Source organism: Rhinolophus sinicus, linkage group LG05, assembly GCF_036562045.2.
Source record: "Rhinolophus sinicus isolate RSC01 linkage group LG05, ASM3656204v1, whole genome shotgun sequence".
Taxonomy (NCBI): Eukaryota; Metazoa; Chordata; class Mammalia; order Chiroptera; family Rhinolophidae; genus Rhinolophus; species Rhinolophus sinicus.
In genome coordinates, this window is record NC_133755.1 from 75,344,549 (window position 1) to 75,364,632 (window position 20,084).

General features: G+C 50.9%; 1 protein-coding gene across 1 annotated transcript in view; it reads right to left on the reverse strand.

Annotated features, from left to right (window-relative positions):
* Positions 1–20,084, reverse strand: part of ACOXL (acyl-CoA oxidase like) — a 288,665-nt gene that overhangs the window by 241,250 nt on the left and 27,331 nt on the right. The window contains exons 4-8 of the mRNA XM_074333923.1: positions 17,820–17,906; positions 17,388–17,486; positions 13,447–13,561; positions 13,081–13,167; positions 10,180–10,487 (exon numbers count right to left, since the gene is read on the reverse strand). Of these exons, the coding sequence (XP_074190024.1) occupies positions 10,180–10,487; positions 13,081–13,167; positions 13,447–13,561; positions 17,388–17,486; positions 17,820–17,906 (696 nt within the window). The remainder of the gene's footprint in view (positions 1–10,179; positions 10,488–13,080; positions 13,168–13,446; positions 13,562–17,387; positions 17,487–17,819; positions 17,907–20,084) is intronic.

Genomic DNA, 20,084 nt, shown 5'->3' on the forward strand with positions numbered 1-20,084 from the left:
TAGTGAATTCTACCAAACCTTCAAAGAGGATCTAATACCAATCCTGCTCAAACTCTTCCAAAAAATTGAAGAAGAGACAGTACTCCCTAACTCATTTTATGAGGCCAACATTACCCTGATACCAAAACCTGGTAAGGACAGCACAAAAAAAGAAAACTACAGACCAATATCTCTGATGAATACAGATGCAAAAATCCTAAACAAAATTCTAGCAAATCGAATACAACAATGCATTAAAAAGATTATTCATCACGACCAAGTGGGGTTCATCCCCGGGGCACAAGGATGGTTCAACATCTGCAAATCCATCAATGTGATACATCACATAAACAAAATAAAGGACAAAAATCATATGATTATATCAATTGATGCAGAAAAAGCATTTGACAAGATACAACATCCATTTATGATTAAAACACTTAATAAAATAGGTATAGAAGGAAAATACCTTAACATAATAAAGGCCATATATGACAAGCCCTCAGCTAATCTCATAATTAATGGTGAAAAACTGAAGCCCTTTGCTCTACGTTCAGGAACATGACAGGGCTGTCCCCTATCACCTCTGCTTTTCAACATAGTGTTTGAAGTCCTTGCCAGAGCAATCAGGCAAGAGAAAGAAATAAAAGGCATCCAAATTGGGAATGAAGAAGTTAAATTATCACTCTTTGCAGATGACATGATGCTATATATAGAAAACCCTAAAGACTCCACCAAAAAGCTATTAGAAACAATCAACGAATACAGTAAAGTTGCTGGCTACAAAATCAACGCACAAAAGTCCATTGCTTTCCTATATACTAACAATGAAATCTCAGAAAAAGAAATACAAAAGCAATTCCTTTTGCAATTGCAGCAAAAAGAATAAAATACCTAGGAATAAACTTAACCAAGGATGTGAAGGACCTATATGCTGAAAACTGTAAGACATTTTTGAAAGAAATTGAAGAAGACACAAAGAAATGGAAAGACATTCCGTGCTCATGGATTGGAAGAATCAACATAGTTAAAATGGGCATATTACCCAAAGCAATATACAGATTTAATGCAATCCCCATCAAAATCCCAATGGCATTTTTTAAAGAAATAGAACAAAAAAATCATGAGATTTGTTTGGAACCACAAAAGACCCCGAATAGCCAAAGCAATCTTAAGAATAAAGAAAAATACTGGACGTATCACACTCCCTGGCTTTAGCTTGTACTACAGGGCTACAATCATCAAAACAGCATGGTATTGGCAGAAAAACAGACACATAGACCAATGGAATAGAATTGAGAACCCAGAAATAAAACCACATAAATATGGTCAGATAATTTTTGACAAAGAAGCTAAAAACATGCAATGGAGGAAAGACAGCCTCTTCAATAAATGTTGCTGGGAGAACTGGATAGCCACGTGCAAAAGAATGAAACTGGACTGCTATCTGTCACCATGTATCAAAATTAATTCAAAATGGATCAAAGACTTAAGCATAAGACCTGAAACAATACACTGCATAGAAGAAAACATAGGTATACTAAACTTATGGACCTTGGGTTCAAAGAGCATTTTATGAATTTGACTCCAAAGGCAATGGAAGTAAAAGCTAAAATAAACGAATGGGACTATATGAAACTTAAAAGCTTCTGCACAGCAAAAGAAACCATCAACAAAATAAAGAGGCCACCAACTGAATGGGAGAAGATTTTTGCAAACAGTGCCTCCAATAAGGGCTAATAGCCAGAATATACAAGGAACTCATGCAACTCAACAACAAAAAAACAAACAACCCAATTGAAAAATGGGCAGAGGACTTGAAGAGACATTTCTCCAAAGAGGACATACAAATGGCAAATAGACATATGAAAAAATGCTCAACATCACTAATCATCAGAGAAATGCAAATCAAAACCACAATGAGATATCACCTCACCCCAGTCAGAATGGCTATCATCAACAAGACAAATAGTAACAAGTGTTGGAGAGGCTGTGGAGAAAAGGAACCCTCATACACTGTTGGTGGGAATGCAGACTGGTGCAGCCGTTATGGAAGGCAGTGTGGAGGTTCCTCAAAAAATTACGAATAGAATTACCATATGACCCAGCAATCCCTCTCCTGGGTATCTACCCAAAAAATCTGAAAACATTTATCCATAAAGACACGTGTGCTCCAATGTTCACTGCAGCTTTGTTTACGGTGGCCAAGACATGGAAACAACCAAAATGTCCTTCGATAGATGAATGGATAAAGAAGTTGTGGCATATATACACAATGGAATACTATTCGGCAGTAAGAAAAGATGATATAGGAACATTTGTGACAACATGGATGGATCTTGAGAGTGTAATGCTGAGCGAAATAAGTCAGACAGAAAAAGCAGAGAACCATATGCTTTCATTGATATGTGGTATATAAACCAAAAACAGCAAAAGAACAAGACAAACAAATGAGAAACAAAAACTCATAGGCACAGACAATAGTTTAGTGGTTACCAGAGGGTAAGGGGGGAGGGGGGTGGGAGATGAGGGTTAGGGGGATCAAATATATGGTGATGGAAGGAGAACTGACTCTGGGTGGTGAACACACAATGGGATTTATAGATGATGTAATACAGAATTGTACACCTGAAATCTATGTAATTTTACTAACAATTGTCACCCCAATAAATTAAAAAAGAGAGAGAAAGTGTAAATAACTGCCATGGAAACACCACGCACACAAAAAAAATTTAACCATTTTTACACCCACCCAAAACGCTGCAAACTTAGACATTTGTGAGTCAAAGTACATCCTGAAAAGTCATCAAGATAACACCACATCCTATTCAGTCTTGGTCTTGACCCAGACAAGTCCCTGGCTGATGTAGCCCCATTCTCCTTAGATTGACCACTCTGTGAAATCAACAGTCCCTGCTGAGAAGAAGCCAAACTGATGAGAACAGCAAACCCCTCCACCACCACTCCTTAAGTTCAGAAGTAAATACAAGGAAAAACCGTCGGCCAGTCATTGCTGGTATTTGCTGCCCTCTGGTGGTCATCCTCGGGAAGTCTCTCCACCAGAAAACCAAACTACTTCACAGATGGCCCCTCTGAGGATGGCTCAGGCCAAAGCCTTCACCCGGTGGGACTTGTCCAGCCTCGAGCAAATCCTGCTGCTCTGCTCTCCATGTGTGTGAGTGTGAGTGTGTGTGAGTGTGTGTGTGTGTGTGTGTCTGTGTGTGGATACACTAAAGAAAGAATAACGTCAACCCCAGTAGGAGATGAGTTGTGTGAACCTGCTTCCTCAAAGCATACATAATGCATCTAAAAAAACATACAACCAACACAGGATGAGCCTCCATGAGAACAGAAGACTGGCCATGTCACAAAAGTGTCAACAGAATAAACATCAGTCAACTTTCCAAGACATTACTCTTGGGGACCCATACCCGCCTCACTCCACCCTCCGTTGTGCCCCCGTTTGAGGCGCCGAAGCCTCACTGTGCTCACTACCAGTGTTTCCCTCTCTGCCCAACCCATTCAATCCAGTTCTCTCACCGAGCCGTCGGGCACAAGGCCCATGGGGACGCTCCTTACTCAGCCCTCACCACTGGGAGAGGGCCACCCATCCATCCACCCACCACCATCTACCATCCACCCATTAATCCACCTGGAAGATGGTGGGTGCCTCTGGGCTCTCCTTACACATTCCTGCCTGGGGAATTTTTCTAACATATGGTGTCCATCAGGTAGGTGACTGTTGTTCTCTAGAACATTCCATAGCTCCTCATTAACTACTAAATCATACACGATCTAATCACCCTATGTTCAGAGTCTTTATAATGGGATGAGTGGCTGGATGGGTAGCTAGATGGTGGATGGGTGGGTGGGTGGGTGGATGGTGGGTGGGAGGGTGGGTGAATGATGAATGAATGGGTGAATGGGTGGGTGGATGGTGGATGGATGGATAGAAGAGTAAAAACACTTCCATGACATTTAGTGCCCTACGAGGCTCTGTGCTAAGACAGAATAAAAAGACATGCTCTCGGCCCACTAAATGTTCTGTTAATAATGATAAAAATGGGATCAATCTAAGTGACAAGAATAAGAGATGAACATAAAATGATTCTTGAACAAAATAAAAGTAGGTGACCTCCTATCAAGAATTAAAACAAAAACCTGATAGTTTTATTGTGGTAGCCACAGAAATTGAGGTCATTCATTTAAGGGGACTGAGTGAGCTTCACCTCAGAGAAAAGGTTCATGGTCACCCAGGTAGGTAGGTTGTCACACTCATACAAGCTGGCCATCCCCTGCTGCCACCAGTGACTGAAGCACACATGCACAGACTGACGCAGGAGCCAGACGGCAGAGTGAGAGCAGTGATGCTGGGGACATCTCAGGGGTGAGTCAGAGTCTGGGTGAAGGGGACGCTCCACAGCAAGAGCAGGGGTGGCAGGGACACAGCCTCACCCAGCACAGGGCAGGCCCGCGTCACTGCACCGCCACGGCCCTGTGGGTTAAAGGGCCACCTCTGCTTCCGAAGGAGACTCAGACGCCCTGACCTTCTCTTTGTTCTAATTCTCCATGAACATTTACAGTCAGGTCTTAGAAAGGTCTCCAATAGGGGGAGAGACTTTCTTGAAAAAGTGGACTCTACCACCTTCCATAGACCCTTTTTCATGTCCAACCATGCTCCCCAATGTCAGAAAAGGCCGTGTGTCTATTGTGAGTCCTGAGTGTCCCACCTGAAACTAGTTCCTTCCCTTCACTCTCCCCTCAGCCCCAGGAGATCAGAAAAGCTGGCCCATCTTACATACTGCAACCTTTTCACTCTAAGGTGGTATTTCAGTCTCTCTCCTCTCCTCTCAAGGCCATGTGTCCTTCCCTGAACCCCAGGAGGACAGCCACGCAGCACAAACCCACTGCTCCCTCCCCGCACACACGGCTGACTATGACTGCAGCCACTTTTCGGCTGCATCCAGACTCAGCCTCATAATTCCCCACCCTCAGCTCCGAGCAGCCACTTCCAACGAGAGGTGAGCATGTGACATAAACCCTACTTGTTCCCCTCACAACCTCACGTGTCATGTAACCATCAGCGCACCTGAACGTGACCATACAAGTGTGTACATCCCTTGTGATGACAGTAACAGCCTGCACGTACTGAGGATTTATACAGCAGGCACAGGTACAAGGCGCCCACGGGCAGACTCACTCAGGTGCTCCAACAGCTCTGTGAGGAAGTGCTGTCGTGACTTTAGGTTCCATAACTTGCCTGGGCCATGGACGCAGGACGCAAATCCAGAGGCCAATTCCAGAGTCGAGCTCGTCACAGCCTCACTGTGGAGTCTGGAGCAGGCACACATTCCATCTGTTCTCATGCCTGCTGATGCCCCTCATGTCACCTGACCACACCACATGGGGTACCTGCTCCTTGCCTGCGTTGGCACTGGACACGGGGACAGGCTCCCAGCAGCGGCAGCCCTGGTGGACGCCCAGGTGCCGTGCTTCCTACCTGGGGACTCACGGGCCAGCCCGTGGCCTTCCACAACTCAAAGCTGTACACCAAGTAACCCAGCACCTCCCGCATCCACGCACTCACGTGCGGACGGGCCGCCCCATTCCCTCTTCCCTCTGCACTTTCTCTCGCTCGCTCGCTCACTCTCTCGCGCACGCGCGTTCTCTCTCTCGGTAATGCCTACACATCAATCTTGTCTACACAACATGGGGCCATGTACTTCCTTCACAAGGACCACAGTGCCCACCTCAGGCAAATCCCTTTATTTCCTCATGCCTCAGTTTCCCCATATGTAAGACATATGGGTATAGTAATGGAAATGAGTTAACACCTGTAAAGCACTTATTACAGGCATGGCTCACAGTAAGGGCTCAACAAATATTACCTGCTCATAATAGTTGTGGTGCTGATGGTGGCAAAAAGACATTAGCTCATTGAATTGTCACAATGCTTCCATGAGACAGTTATTTATTCATTTATTTATTTATTTTGCCTCGTTTTTAGCACTGAGAAAACTAAAGCTCACAGCAACTGAAGTTAAGCCCCAGGTCACAGCAGCCACAGACCCCAAGCCTGTCCCTGGGGGGCCATCACCATCAGGCCCACAGCTGGGAATGGTGGCCTCGCCGGGCAGAACAGTCACACAACCCCTGGCACCTGTCCTCTGCAGGGTGTTCCGTGGCCTGGGAGGCCCAAAGACCTTCCAGCTGGGCCCCAGGTTGCCCTGGACGACCGTCCAGCCCCAGGGAAGATCTGAGCATCCCCTCACCACTGAGATGTCACCAGGCACGCGGCAGAGCGGCCAAGCTGGTGACACAGGAAAGAGCCGACTGACCATCTTGCTCAACGAGATGAGAGAAGAAGGCGCTTGCCAGCAGCCTGCTGGGGGGACATCATCGCCACACCCCGAGTCCAGACCGGGTGGGGAGTGTCTTCGCCTCCCACACCCCATAGGCCTGTGATCAACACACAGATCCTGCAGTGTGTTCCCTGTGTGTCACTGCTGTGCTGTGGGAGGTGCACACCCCCAGGGTCAGCTCCCTGACCAGCAGGGCCTCGGTCCCACCTGCAAACAGGTGAGCACAGGCCCCCGCACAGCGCTGTGAGCAAACAGGAGCATACAAAGCCAACACAAAGGACAGTGGCCTGGACAGGACAATAGAGCTGAAGGAAGATGGAAAGCCCATGGCTCATGGGGGAACGGGGGGAGCGCACAGACACAGAAGAGGCAGCAACGTCCTTCTTCCCAGTCCCCTGGGAACGGCCGGGGGGGTGGGGAGCACAAGCACATGTCTGTGCTAAGAGCCCTGCCGGGTACCTCCCATGTGATTTCTGACTCATCCGCATTCATTCCCTCACGGACTATTTGCTGTGCACCTACTATGTGCTGGCACCATGTGGGAAGCTGGACTGAGCAGTGCAGGAAGCCAGCAGGGCCCTGGCTGCCGGGAGCTTCTCAGTTAGCAGGGTGACAGCTGCACCATGTACTGTCATCACCCTAATGATGAAGCTAGGAGGGGGTGCACTGCCTCGGGAAGGAACATGTCAGGAGCGCGTGCCGGCTGTGAACGTTCTGAAGGGACACTTGTCTGAGCTCTGAGTGGACGTGAAAACAAGCCACGGAAAGGTGGAGGTGGGCTTGGTGGCCTGTGAGAAGGGGACAGGGTCACAGGTCAGGGAAGGTGCTGGTGACTGGGAGAGAACTGGGGCCTTGGCCCTGGAGGCTCTGGGAGGCCACAGAGGTGACAGGTGGCTGGGATGACGCCGGGAATATAGAACTGTATTCACCTGCTCTGGGCAGGGCTTCTCCAAGCACAGTCCCCACCAGTAGCACCAGCGCCACCCAGGAACTGTGCAGAAAGCACATTCTCCGCCTCACCCCAGACCTGCTGAATCAGAAACACAGGTCTTCAGAAACACCTACTTTGAAAGACGAGGGCAACTCCTGAGAGTGGGGACCAGCTGGTCTTATGCTACAATGTTACATCCATGCAAAACCAACACAAAACAGCCGCTAGATATGCCTCTTTACATTTCACACTCCCTCCCTCCACTTGGACTCCCAAACTCAGTGACCCCCCCCCCCCAGCCTCCTTCCTCCTTTGTAGAGGCCGCCCCGCTTCCCCACTTGCCCCCACCTCTCACCCCTGCCAATCATCATTGTTTCCCGTTCCTTTTGTTCCTGCTAATCACCTAATTTGACAGTTTGGACATAAATCAGAGGACAGCTATTATGGCAAGCCTTTAAGAGAAAAATCTGAAAGTACTGAGAAACGCCATGGACATGAGAGATGACCATGAGAGTAAGACATCTGGGCAACGTTTCAAAGGACCCTGCCTGCTCAGCCTTGACCGAATGTCACCGTGGGGAGCCATGGTGACAGTTTTCTAATACACAAGGAATGCACATCAGAGAAAGGGATCCGTTCCGTACTCACCAGCGAGAGCAGAACAGCAGGACGGGCTCAGGTTTCCCCCATCATGTGTTTGGGCCGTAGGCGCTGCCAGGCGGGCTGGTGACATCACTTGTGTCCAGATGCTGGCAATGAGGTCACAGTGGTCAGGGCCAACTATGCAGGGTCCAGGCCCACCAGGCTCTGCCAGGGGTCACCCTGGCACCTGCAAATCTGCCTCCCAGGCAGGGCTGGTGCCAACTGGGGGTCACTTGTTTTGCTTCAGATACTCAGGAGTCTGAGGGACATCGTGGGCCTGTACAAACGTGTCAGATCGACTTGCCAGCTGGAGGTCAGTATTCCAGGCATTTGTTTCATGGAAATGCCCACTTGGTCTTTCCTACAGCCAACTCCTATCTTCCTAATATTAGCAGAGGCGACAGCAGCTATCCCCTCAGTATGAGCTCTGAGCTACTGAGCATTTGCCTGGTGTCAGCGTGGCACACATCCCCTCACCACCAGCAGAAGGCCCATTTCACAGAGCAAGAAACTGAGACAGAAGGCTGCTGATTCACCCACAGCCCCACTTCTGGGCACGTCCAGGCTGAGACTGCCACCCAGGGCTTCACTTTCAGAGCCCATGGTCATGAAGAGGGTGATACATTGCCAGGAACAAAGTACGCACGTCAGATACCCAACAAGGAATCAAGCCCGTGTGGTCCCCCAAGACCCTCTGGGATCGACAGGGGCTGGCCCCTCGGTGATGCCCAGCAGAATGGGGAAGGATTACCTTTTAAATGTCACCGACTCTGCCTCCTGTTGCTGCGCCTGCCCTGCTGCCCAGATCTGGCGATGCTGAGCGTCACTCTTCCCTAGAAGTCCCCACCGCCCACATGTCCCCACGCAGCCCACAGGACTCCACCACCACCTGCCTGGATGAGCCGATAGGGCTGTGGGTGCCCACTGTCCACAGGCACTGTCACCCACGCCACCTCCACCCCACCAGCGAGCATGTGCTTTCACAGTCACCCAGCGCTGTCCTCACAGGGACTCCAAAGGCCACTGTGATGAGCGGGCCACCACACAGGGACGGCTGTCATGGCTTCACGTGACCCTGGACCCGATTTCTGTTCTATCTTCTCTATGGTACAATTCTAGGCTCCCCTGGCTTCTCTCCTTTCACCTGTCTGGAGTCCTGATAAGGCTTCTATGACAGATTTGAAGAAGTGCTTTCCTCAGCACTTTGAAGCCACACAGGCACCTGTGTCACAAGCTTCTCTGGGGACCTTGTCACCCCTCAGCCGGTCCAGCCAAGGGGCCCAGCTGAGTCCCCCTTCACATGGGACCTCAGCACTGCACACCCACCTGACCCTGTGAGGGCCCCTGGAACACAGGCCCAGGGCGCCGTCCCCACCGCAGGCACTAGGTCGTTGGCCAGCACTGAGCGTGCTCTCAGCGTCACAGCTGTGCCCACTGGCGGGAAGGGAAGCTGGTGTCAGGCAGGCTTCCTGGGAACGGCACAGACCTGGGAGACATGAGCTAAGGCTGTTCCTGCTATTCAGACGCCTGTGAGCTGACATCAGGGCTGGAGTCGGGAATAAAATATACTCCTTATTGACAGAAATGCTGGATTAAGCCACAAATGTGTATTCACGGGTGTCTTACGTTTTCTTCCACCTTAAAGCAGGCTTCTCCCTCAGACAGATGGGGAAGGCCCAGAGAACACAGCACTGACGGGCCAGGGGCCTTCCAGAACTTTCTTGCCTGGCTGCTCTTTACAAACCAATATATGGGAGGGTGGGTGAGGAGGGCAGAGATGGCCTCGGGGACTCCTGCCTCTGGTGCTGAGGGCACACCCCAAAATGGCCCAGTGAGCATTGGCGCTCCCCAGTGAATTCGCCAAGACATGCCCCTGAGCCACACCAGGCAGCTCTGAGCTGCTTTTCCAGCAGACCGGCTTGCTCTGGGCCACCCATTCTCCCAGGGTCATCTTTGGTGGCTCTGTCACCACAATGCCTGTGTCCCACCCACCGTGATCAGTAGTACACATCTGGGCTGCAGCTGGATGGGACCCCGAAGTAAGACGATGCAGGAATGATCCCTATGTGTGGCCAACTGCACCCCTAGTCTGTACGCAGTAACCCAGCACATTACACCAACTGTGGCTCAGGAAGCATGGCCCCCGGCTGCACTACCCACCCTTGGACATGCAGGGAATAAACAACGCAGCACCCCGCAGTGCGACCCACCCTGGGGACACACAGAAAATGAACAGTGAGGTACAGTAAAACCAGCATGCACTACCTTCATGGCTCCCAGAGCTTGGAAGGTCACTGCCAATCTCGAAGGGGTCAGTGTAGCCAGCATCGCATTGAATCTTGCACCCTTATTCTTGATAGGGGAACGGTACTGCCCATCTGGACCCACGGAACCGAACCTGTGGGGGAGGGGAGACAGGCCAGTGCAGAGACAGGCAGGGTTAACACAAAAGAAGATCACAGCACCAGCAGCACTGAGCTCAGGAAGCCCCACCTGCCCACACAGGGAAGTATCATGGGTCCCACACCCTGCAGCTTCCCAAAGGCGACAGCAGGGGGGCGGGGAAGGGCCTCCTCAGAAGGGACCGACAAAGGGAAAAGCAGGTTTTCTGGCCCCTGACAAAGACAGGTGTGAGGACCGCAGTGTCAAACGGACACTGGAACCTGAGTGTGAAGTCTGCCCTGCAAGCCACTTTGTTGAGTCTAATTCACATACCATAAAACTCTCCCTTTCAAAGCCTACAATTCAGTGTTTAGTACAGGTCTGATATTTAAGTTTGTGAACTTGTTGCAACAATGTTGCTCACCTTTTTTGGTATCAGAGGGATTATTCATTATGAATTTGTGCCAACTGGACAAACAGTTAACCAAGTTTACTATTTGGAAGTGCTGAAAAGACTGCGTGGAAAAGTTAGACAAAAATAACCTGAACTTTTCACCAGCAATTCATGGCTCTTGCATCACGACAATGCACCAGCTCACACGGCACTGTCTGTGAGGGAGTTTTTAGCCAGTAAACAAATAAACGCATTGGAACACCCTCCCTGGCCCCCAATGACTCCTTTCTTTACCCGAAGATAAAGGAAATATTGAAAGGAAGACATTATGATGACATTCAGGACATTAAGGGTAATATGATGACAGCTCTGATGGCCATTCCAGAAAGAGAGTTCCAAAATTGCTTCGAAGGGTGGACTAAGCGCTGGCATCGGTGCACAGCTTCCCAAGGGGAGTACCTCAAAGGTGACTGTAGTGATTTCAGCAATGAGGTGTGTAGCACATTTTCTAGGATGAGTTCGCGAACTTAATTGTCAGGCCTCATATATTCACTAAGTTGTGCAGCCATCACCACTGTCTGATCCCAAAACACCTCATCACCCCTAAAAGAAACCCCGTGCCATACTTTTGACCCTCCAGGCCCCAGCGACCATTGAGCGACTTTCTGTGTCTACAGACTTGTCCGTTCTGGACACTTCTCATCAGTGGCTCACGAGTCCAGCTCTCCTCACTTAGCACATTGTTTTTGAGGTTCATGCTCGCAGTGGCTTCATTCTTTTCTTATGGCTGAATAATAGTCCACTGTGTGGATGGACCACATTTGGGTATCCATTCCACAGCTGATGGGCATTTGGGTTGCTTCCATTTTTTGGCTGTCAAGAATAATTGTGTGGTGAACACTTGTGTACAAATTTTTGTGTGGACATGTGTTTTCCATTCTCTTTTGGACAATGTTTTCATGCATACCCACGAGTAAGCTCACTGGGTCACATGAGAACTTCCAAGTTTGGAAGAACTGCCAGTCTTTTCCAAATCGGTAAGACCATGTCACATCCCACTGGCAGTGCCAACACTTGCCATCATCTGTCTCTTTTATCACAGCCACTGGAGTAGGTGTGAGGCAGTATCTCACTGTGGTTTTGATTGGCATTTCCCTAATGACAATGACGGGTAGCATCTTTTCATGTGCTTATTAGCCATGGGTAGGTCTTTGGAGAAATGTCTATTCAGATGTGTGCCCATTTTCGATTGGGTCATCTGTCTTTTATATTGTTGAACTATAATAGTTCTTTCTGTGTTCTGGATACTAGACTGTTATTATCTTCTCCCATTCTGAGGATTGTCTTTTCACATTCTTCATGATGTCCTTTGAAGCACAAAAGTTTTTTTTTAATTTGGATGAAGTCCAATGTATTTATTTCTTTTCTTTGGTTGCTGTGCTTTTGGGCATCACATCTAATAATAAATTACATTTAGAGCTGTGATCCATTTTGAGTTAATTTTTGTATATAGTATGAGGTAAAGGTCCAACTTTATACTTTTGCATGTAGACGTCCAGTCGTCCAGCACCATTTGTTGAAAACATGGGTCTTTTCCCATTAAATTGTCTTGTCACCCTTGAGTATGGCTGGGGACAACCTGTGGAGCCCACGGGTATGGCTGCCTTCACTGAGTGGAATGGGTTGAATTGTGCCCACCCCAGTCAGATGTTGGAGACCTGCCCCCAGTACGTGTAAATGGGGAATTGTTTGGAAACAGGGTCTTTACAGAGGCGATCTCTTTAAAATGGGCACATGAGGGTGGGCCCTCACCCACTGGGGTCCTTACAGAAGGGGACATTAAGACACACACACAGGCACGGGGAGAATGCCAGGTGAAAAGGAAGGCCTGGCCACCTACAAGCCGAGGACAGAGGCCTGGAACACAGCCTCCCCCACAGCCCTCCAAGGAACCAACCCTGCGATTCCTGGATCTCAGACTTGTCACCTCCAGAACCAGGAGATTCAGTCTGGGGTACAACAGCCCTGGCACAGTGGTCCACCAAGTAAAGCTGAGGACTTGTCAGGGGCCGGGTGGCTCAGGACAGGAGAGGGAGAGCCTCCGCCTGCCCTCTGAGAACCTCCAGGTCCAAGGGGAGAGGGGATGGTACACCACAGGGCACAGGGGCCTCCTCATGAGGAAGTCTGAGGGGCTGGGCAGACACGAGCCCAACGCACACTCCTACATGGCACTCTGTGACGGTCCCGAGCAGTCCCACGGGAAACACTAGCCAGGCCTCAGTCAGTCTTCCTTCCTGACTGTTTGGGAGAGCTCGGTGGGAGCCCGCGCGTGGGGTGGGCAGCAGGCAGGAAGTGCAGATGAGGGCAGGAGGGGTCTGCTGGGGCCTCACCTTCTTTGTGCATCATATCAATCACGGTCACTCCTGGATACAAGCTCCCGCTTTCGTCACGGACGGGAACAATGAAGCAGTGCGGCCCTAAGGAAGGTGAAGACACGGTGACCGCTCTCCCCTGAAGACACTCGTGTGATGAAAGCTTTATTTACTTTCTGGGTGGCACACAATTACGTGGGTCCCCACATTCACTCCGTTCCATGCCTGCACCGCCCGGAACAGTGCATCACGTCTAAATGGCACGATAAACTCTATCGCCCTGCACAGGCAGGAGGCGAGGTAGTGCTGGTGCTGTACAACAGCAACACAGCCCTGTGAGGGGGGTTTCAGTGTCAAGTGCTCACTTCTGTGTCGTTGACCGACCTTGAGACCTTCCGCCGATGGTGAGCTGGGCGAAGACGGCGGCGTAGTTCCTGTGGGTGGCATTTCCGATGTACATCTTCTGGGCGTCTTCACACGGGGTGTGGATTACAAACTCCTGCAGAAACAGCAGAGCAACAGGGTCCCTGTGGCAGCATTTCAGGGCCTCGGCTGTTGCAAGGACGGCTGTGAAACAGCCCCGCCCACCCCCGGGGCACTTCACAATGAAGGCGGAGACCGCCAGAGTCACCAGACTGGGCTTGTGAGGTCCACGCTCTGGTTCACACGGCTCACCTCCACCTCCTCTGTGAAAATGGCTGCAAGTTAAAGCGCTTTTCAGTGACTTGCCCACTTGGGAAGATAAGGTGGCAGTTTTCAATGGATTGAGGCGCTCGTCCCCCTTCCTGGTCTCTCCATTATAATGTTGAGCTATATAACGCATGCTATCCGCTGCCACCACCCAGCTTCAATGCCTAAGGACTCTTCAATTATCAGCTCTTTCTCTCTCAGCTCCTTCGCCCAGAGACTGTGGCTTCTACATAATCCAACCCCTAAACCCTTAAAAGCCGTGGTGATACCTATTCAGCTCTCCACACGCTCCTCGCCCCCAAGCACCCCACCTGCGAGGTTCACAAGACAGGATGGACGTCCAACCACCCCTGGTCGGATGAGTGCGTGTCTGTGTGTCTCATTTTGTCTGCTAGGCACCTCCCCTTCGGCACAAATGGCTTGGTTCCTCATGCCCGCCACTGCTCCCAGGGCCTGTAAACACCCCTGCCTCCATAAGAAAGGCCTCTTGTTCCGATGGCAACCAACGAACCCAAAACCAAAACAGCTCAATGCCAGCAAGACCAACGGGCACCCAGGACCTGTGCCCCCCACTGCTTAGACTCTCGGCCCATACACTTTTGATTTTTTTGTAAAAAGAAATAAGTCAGTGAACACTCTGGATGACTGGCTCAGAACCTGCCTCTCTCTTTTCCTGATGGATGACTATAATAATAAAAGGTTTCCCAAGAAGGCTCATACATACATCACTTGTAAATGATTCTCTGTCTTAGGGAAATAATCTTAGAATACGCCGTCCAGGTCGTCTCCATAAGGTGATCAGGATTCCGGCTCAAAATAGTCGCAAACTAACACTGGTCAGAAAGGAGCAGGAAGAAAATGCAGGGTTTTCGTTTTTGAAGTCTCTGCTGAGAACTCTCTGGAAGCTGGTACAGAATCACAGTGGAAATGCTCCCCTTTACTTCTGGGTTCTCCCTAGCTCGGCTCGGCCCCTGGGTCACCCTCACACCTCTCGTCCAGGAAGAACTGACCATAACTGCCAGCTCTGAATCCTGGGCACGTGGGGTAGGTCAGGCCAACCGGGGGAGATGCACATTTCTCCAGAGCTGATAATACTGAAGATGTGGCTGAACTAAACCAACAAGCTATCGATCATGAAAGATTAGCTCGGGTTTCAGATTTTAAAGTATATAGGAACCACTGTCCCTCTGGCCAAGAAATACAGTGTTGAAGCCTAAGAAAACCTGCTCTGACATATGTTTGCACAGGGAAACTGACATGTGCCAGGACTTTCCAGAGACATAAAGGGACACGCTGAGTCCTTTTAAGAGAAGTCTCCGGAGGCTGCCCTGGTTGTCACGGGTCAGCCAGGACTTCACAAAGAAAGGAGGTATCTGAGGCTAGGTGCAATGACAAACAAACAAACAAACAACAACAGCCTGTGTGGTGAGGGGATGCTTACACCTTGAGGGAGGAGAAACAGAGTAGCAGAAAGCCACTGGCCCAGCAGGAAAGGTCTGGTGGGGTGGGGAAGAGACAGGAGGCCACTCGTCCCCATAAATCTCTGATACGCTCTGGGAAAGGAGGTCTGTCACTTTTGGCAAAAACACTTGACTTGGAAAGTTTGCGTCAGCCAAACGCTTGCATTAAAGCTGCAGCTCCGTAACACACACCATGTGCGTCGGCTCCTGTTATGACTCTTTGTCAAAGGCCAGAGGAACGGTCACTGCTGGAAGCACTCAAAATTAAGATGGCTTCTGCCTGAGAGATTTTAGCTTCATTTATTTTCATTATTTAGAGTCAAGTGTAAAAATAAAATTCTCTCTTACTGCTTAACTAGCCGTACCACCAGCCAATCCCCCTCCAAAAATAAAAATAAAACAACTAACACATGGGAATGAATAACCAAACAATGGGAGAGGCTGAAACAGTCCTTGAAGGAGTGAGGGCTCATCTAATATGCTCTCACGGTCCTAGGGGAAATGAAGGGGAAGACACGCCACGCAGGAGAAGTGCAGCCCCTTTCTGTCATCCTCGGGAGGCTCAGTGGCCACCAAAGTCCCCTCATCATGGTTCCTACTGCAGCTCCCGTGCTGACAGTGGGTGGCCAGGGGGCTAAATCATTTATGCTGTTGGGGGGAAATGGGACCAACACAGAAAACGGTTTTTGTGGGGAAAAAATAATTGTAAACAGAGACAAATAAATAAGAGTTGTGGGTGAAGTTTTTTTCCCCCTTTAGTGATAGCACGGTGACCTCAATACCATGGTTTAGGAAGAGAAAAACTTGGCCAGCCCAAACCCAAAAGACGTCCGGTCAGCACCCATCACTGCAGGAAAGCTAAGGGCAGTCCCGCCACAAGCCGAGACTTGCTCGTGAACTGCATAGCCACAGTCAGTTTCTTAACCTCTGTGAGCCTCAGTTTCTCCACCTGTAAAACAGGAACAGTAGTATCTTCCTATGAGACTGCAGAACAGTCAGAAGTGTGACCTGTGCAGGCCTAAGCCTGCTGCCCAGCTCGATCCACAGAAGCAGCTCACTGACTGTTCGTGGGACTGCTGTGAGGGAACACGGGACCCGACACAGAGCAGGTCTGACGCAGAGCTGGGCTCATGGCGGCAGCCCTCACTCTCGTTAGTGTCATGACCTTGGACACCCCTGGCTACTGTAGTGAACTAGGCAGGAGGAAAGGCAGGGTGTCCTCCAACACTGCCTCCCCTCAACCTGCCATTCCAAACACTGAGCACCTCCGGGGGTCAGGAAGGCCGCTACTGACACCCAGACTCGAAGGGACACACTCAGTAACAATGAAGACCAGCGGGAGGAGCCACATGCATGCACAGGGCCCCACCCACAACTCACACTCTTGCTTGCACACTTACGTTTACACACACTCATTTCTAGAAAGAACTTCAAAATGCATTTATTCCTTTCTAGTTCCTAGGGGGTACCCTGGGGACCTCAATATTAAACAAGACACTATGGTGGGGGGAATCAGTAAACAGGGGCTCATTTTATTCAGCAGGAGTAGGCGCTAAAGAATGAGGGCGGGGTGTGCAGAGTAAGGACTCACGGGACAGGCTGCCACCCAGCCATGGGTTGATGACACAGGTCAGGTGAGAGGGTCTCGAGCCACATTTTTCATTAAGGAGAAGTGAAGGGAAACTCTTGCAGTAAGATGGTTCTGTGACATGTTTGCTCCGGTCGTCCTGTGAATTTTTGTGCAGGTGAAGAACATGGCACAGTGCCGGGACAGAGGCCCTGGCTGCTGGGAAGGAAGACGCAGCACAGACAGTGCCCTCCTGCCACCTGGTACCATGAACAATGCCAACGACGGCTCTCCCAGTCACTCACCTGCTACCGCGAGGAGGGACACGAAAGTGGCCCCGGTGCTGTTCTCGCGGGGCTGTCACGTGCATTGAGGCAATGAGTGCGCGGAAGGTGCCGACAGCAGTGCCCGCACACAGTAGGTGCTGCCTACATGTCAAAGGGCCGCGCACGCCCACCTCCCCGGAAGCACGCACACGTTGGTGTGAGCCTGCATGCCTCGCCCCAGAGGACACACACAGAGGGTGGAGCTGCACAGGGACAGCGGGGCAGCAGGCTCTGTGCGGTGTCCTGCTGTCCAGACTGTGGGCCGCCAGCCACAGTCCTCACCTGTGCAGAGAAGTCCAAGGTGGCTTCGGTCTGGATGCCTCTCGCGTTGCTCCCGTGGCCCCTCTCAGTCATTGCAAACATCCCCGTGTATTTCTGCTCCTGGAGTTTACCAGACATCAGAAGGGAATGAGCTGGGCAGGTGGCCACTCCACCTGCAGACCTCTCAGGTCATGAAGGATGTTGGTGAGACAGGGAGAGGTGAGTTGGAGATGACAGAAATCCAAGCGGGTGACAGCTAATGTGCCCCTAACAACATGACAGGCTCAACGCAACATACAAAAAAGTAGTCTTGAAATTCTCATTCCAAACAAGACTCTTGCTGACACTAATTCTGTTTTATTTTCCTGCACATGCACACACACACACCCCTAGTTACTGAGTATCTTTAAGGCTTGCCACAGACGAAGACATCATTTGAGGTGCCTGCCATACCTGAAGTGGCTTCAGCCACTTAGCTACATGTCTTGGGCTTCCGAGATTCCGGACCACGCCACCAAATAGCCAGTAAATGATTCCACACTAGAAGGAAGGACAGTACAGACCATTGTTAGTGACAGCCAACAATTGAGTGACAGCTAACCCCACCGGTCAAACTCCATTCGAGGAGGCCCTGTTGAGGTCATGGCACAGTGGCACAGCTTCCGGCCTCCCCGTCACCGCCTGTCGGGCTCCAGGTCCTCCACAGACATGGCTCCCGGTTGTCTCACACCCCAGAGGGTCAGGCCTCCACCCTCGCTCACCCCATCCAGTGACTGTCCTGAGGGCTCATCCTGCTCCAGGGCCAGCTCAGTGCCTGGGGAGGGAGACGTGCAACCAAGTGTTTGTGCACGAAGCCTGCGAGCTGAGTCCCGCTGTGAGGACGTAGCAGAAACAGCAAGCGATGAAAGATGGGGTGCTGTGAGAGGGACGAGACAGGCTGGGCGCAGACCCCAGTTCGGCTACGAACTGCTGTGGGACCCTGGACAAATGACACAGGAGCCTCAGTTCCCACGTGTGACAGTGGAGTGCGCGATGAGCCCCCACACCTTCCGGGCACTGAGCTCCATACACACAAGGCCATTGGTTCTCGCGACAACCCGGAGAAGAAAACACCATCACCCCACATGACAGATGAGGTCTCTGAGGTTCAGAAGGAAGTGGCCTGCCCCAGACTGCACCCCAAGGAATTGGGGTTCAAACTCAAGCCGTCTGACATCTAACAGCACCTCATGAGTCTGCTGCAGGTCTCGGTGAGGGTCAGCAGTGAAAACTTTGTCTGGTCTCTTCTAAACCCTGGGAAGCGCTGCTGACAGGAGGAGGGGAGAAAGAAAGGATGGGATCTCAGCAGGGCATCTCAACTTCAGATCGGGACTAGAAAGAGAGACGTCCCATGGAGCCAGGGAACTCGGGGCTAGAGCTGGAGCACAGGTGACTTCACCTTATACACCAGGTCAGCCACAGCCTGGACACAGCTGGGAGGGCTCGGGCGTCTCAGGAGTGACAGCCGCAGAACTCGCCCTGGCCTGGCCTGCACCTCCTCACAGGCCTCACCAATTATGTGTGAACATGACCTACAAGTGGGCACAGGCTACTCATCATAACCTCAGATGCACAAGGAACATGCCGGACCTGTGACGAAATGCCAGAGGCTGAACATGCACCCATGTTATTCTGTCTCCCTGCCGCGATGCACTGGTGAGATCTGTCCTACATGCCAGGAAGCCAGCAGTGCTACGTTGGTGGCAGGCTAGGGCCCTCCTACACAACAGTAGGATCGCAGGTCCCCAAGAACCTTCCAGTGCATTCAGGTTCTTTTCATTCCAAGAGCAAAGGGGATATACTGAGGCCCTGCAGGTGCTTTCTGAGACAGTGGAGCCCCAGAAAGGATAGTGCTGTGGACTGAATTGCATCCCTCCCAATTCATGGGCTGAAGCCTAACCCCCAATGTGGTGGTAACAGGACACAGAGTTGGGAGCTAATTAGGGTTAGATGAGGTCATGGGGGGTGTGGGGGACATGATGAAATTAGTGTTCCTGCGAGAGATGAGAGCTTGCTTCCCATCCCTCCCTCTCTCCTTCTCTCCCTCTCTCTCCCCACTTCTCTTTCTCCCTCTTTGTCTCTCTCTCCCTCCCTCTCTCTGTCCACCCCCCAACCCTCATGTGAGGTCCCAGCGAGAAGGTGGCCTTCTATGGGAAGAGAGCCCTCCCCAGAAACTGGGTCAGCTGGCACCTTGATCCGGAACTGAGAAATACATTTCGATCGCCTCAGCCCCACCCCCACCCCACCCCGATCTATAGAATTATCATGGCAGCCCAGACAAACTAAGACAGATAGTAAGATGACTCAACTAAGAAAGGAAGGGGACAGTCATGGGAAGAAGGAAAGGAAGCAGCTCATGTTTCTTTTGACCTTGAGTCCCTCCAGATCACTCCAAGCTTTTGGCAGAGGCGTTGGGCGGCCGCCATGCTACCTCAGGAGTCCAGGCCTTCGGCAGAGAAGGTCTCTTTCCCTGGCACTGCTCTCTCACTCCCGTCCCCCGGCTGGAAGCTGCTCTCGGAGCCAGAGCCGGCCCAGCACTTGGCTTGTGAGTGCAACCGTGTTTGTCCAAAGGGCTCAGGGACACCAGAGAATAACACAGACCTGGGGAAGAGAGGAAGGAGCCCGGCCTGCGGGGCACAGGTGACTGTGGTGAGCTGCTGCTGCTGCCAGCTCAGGTGA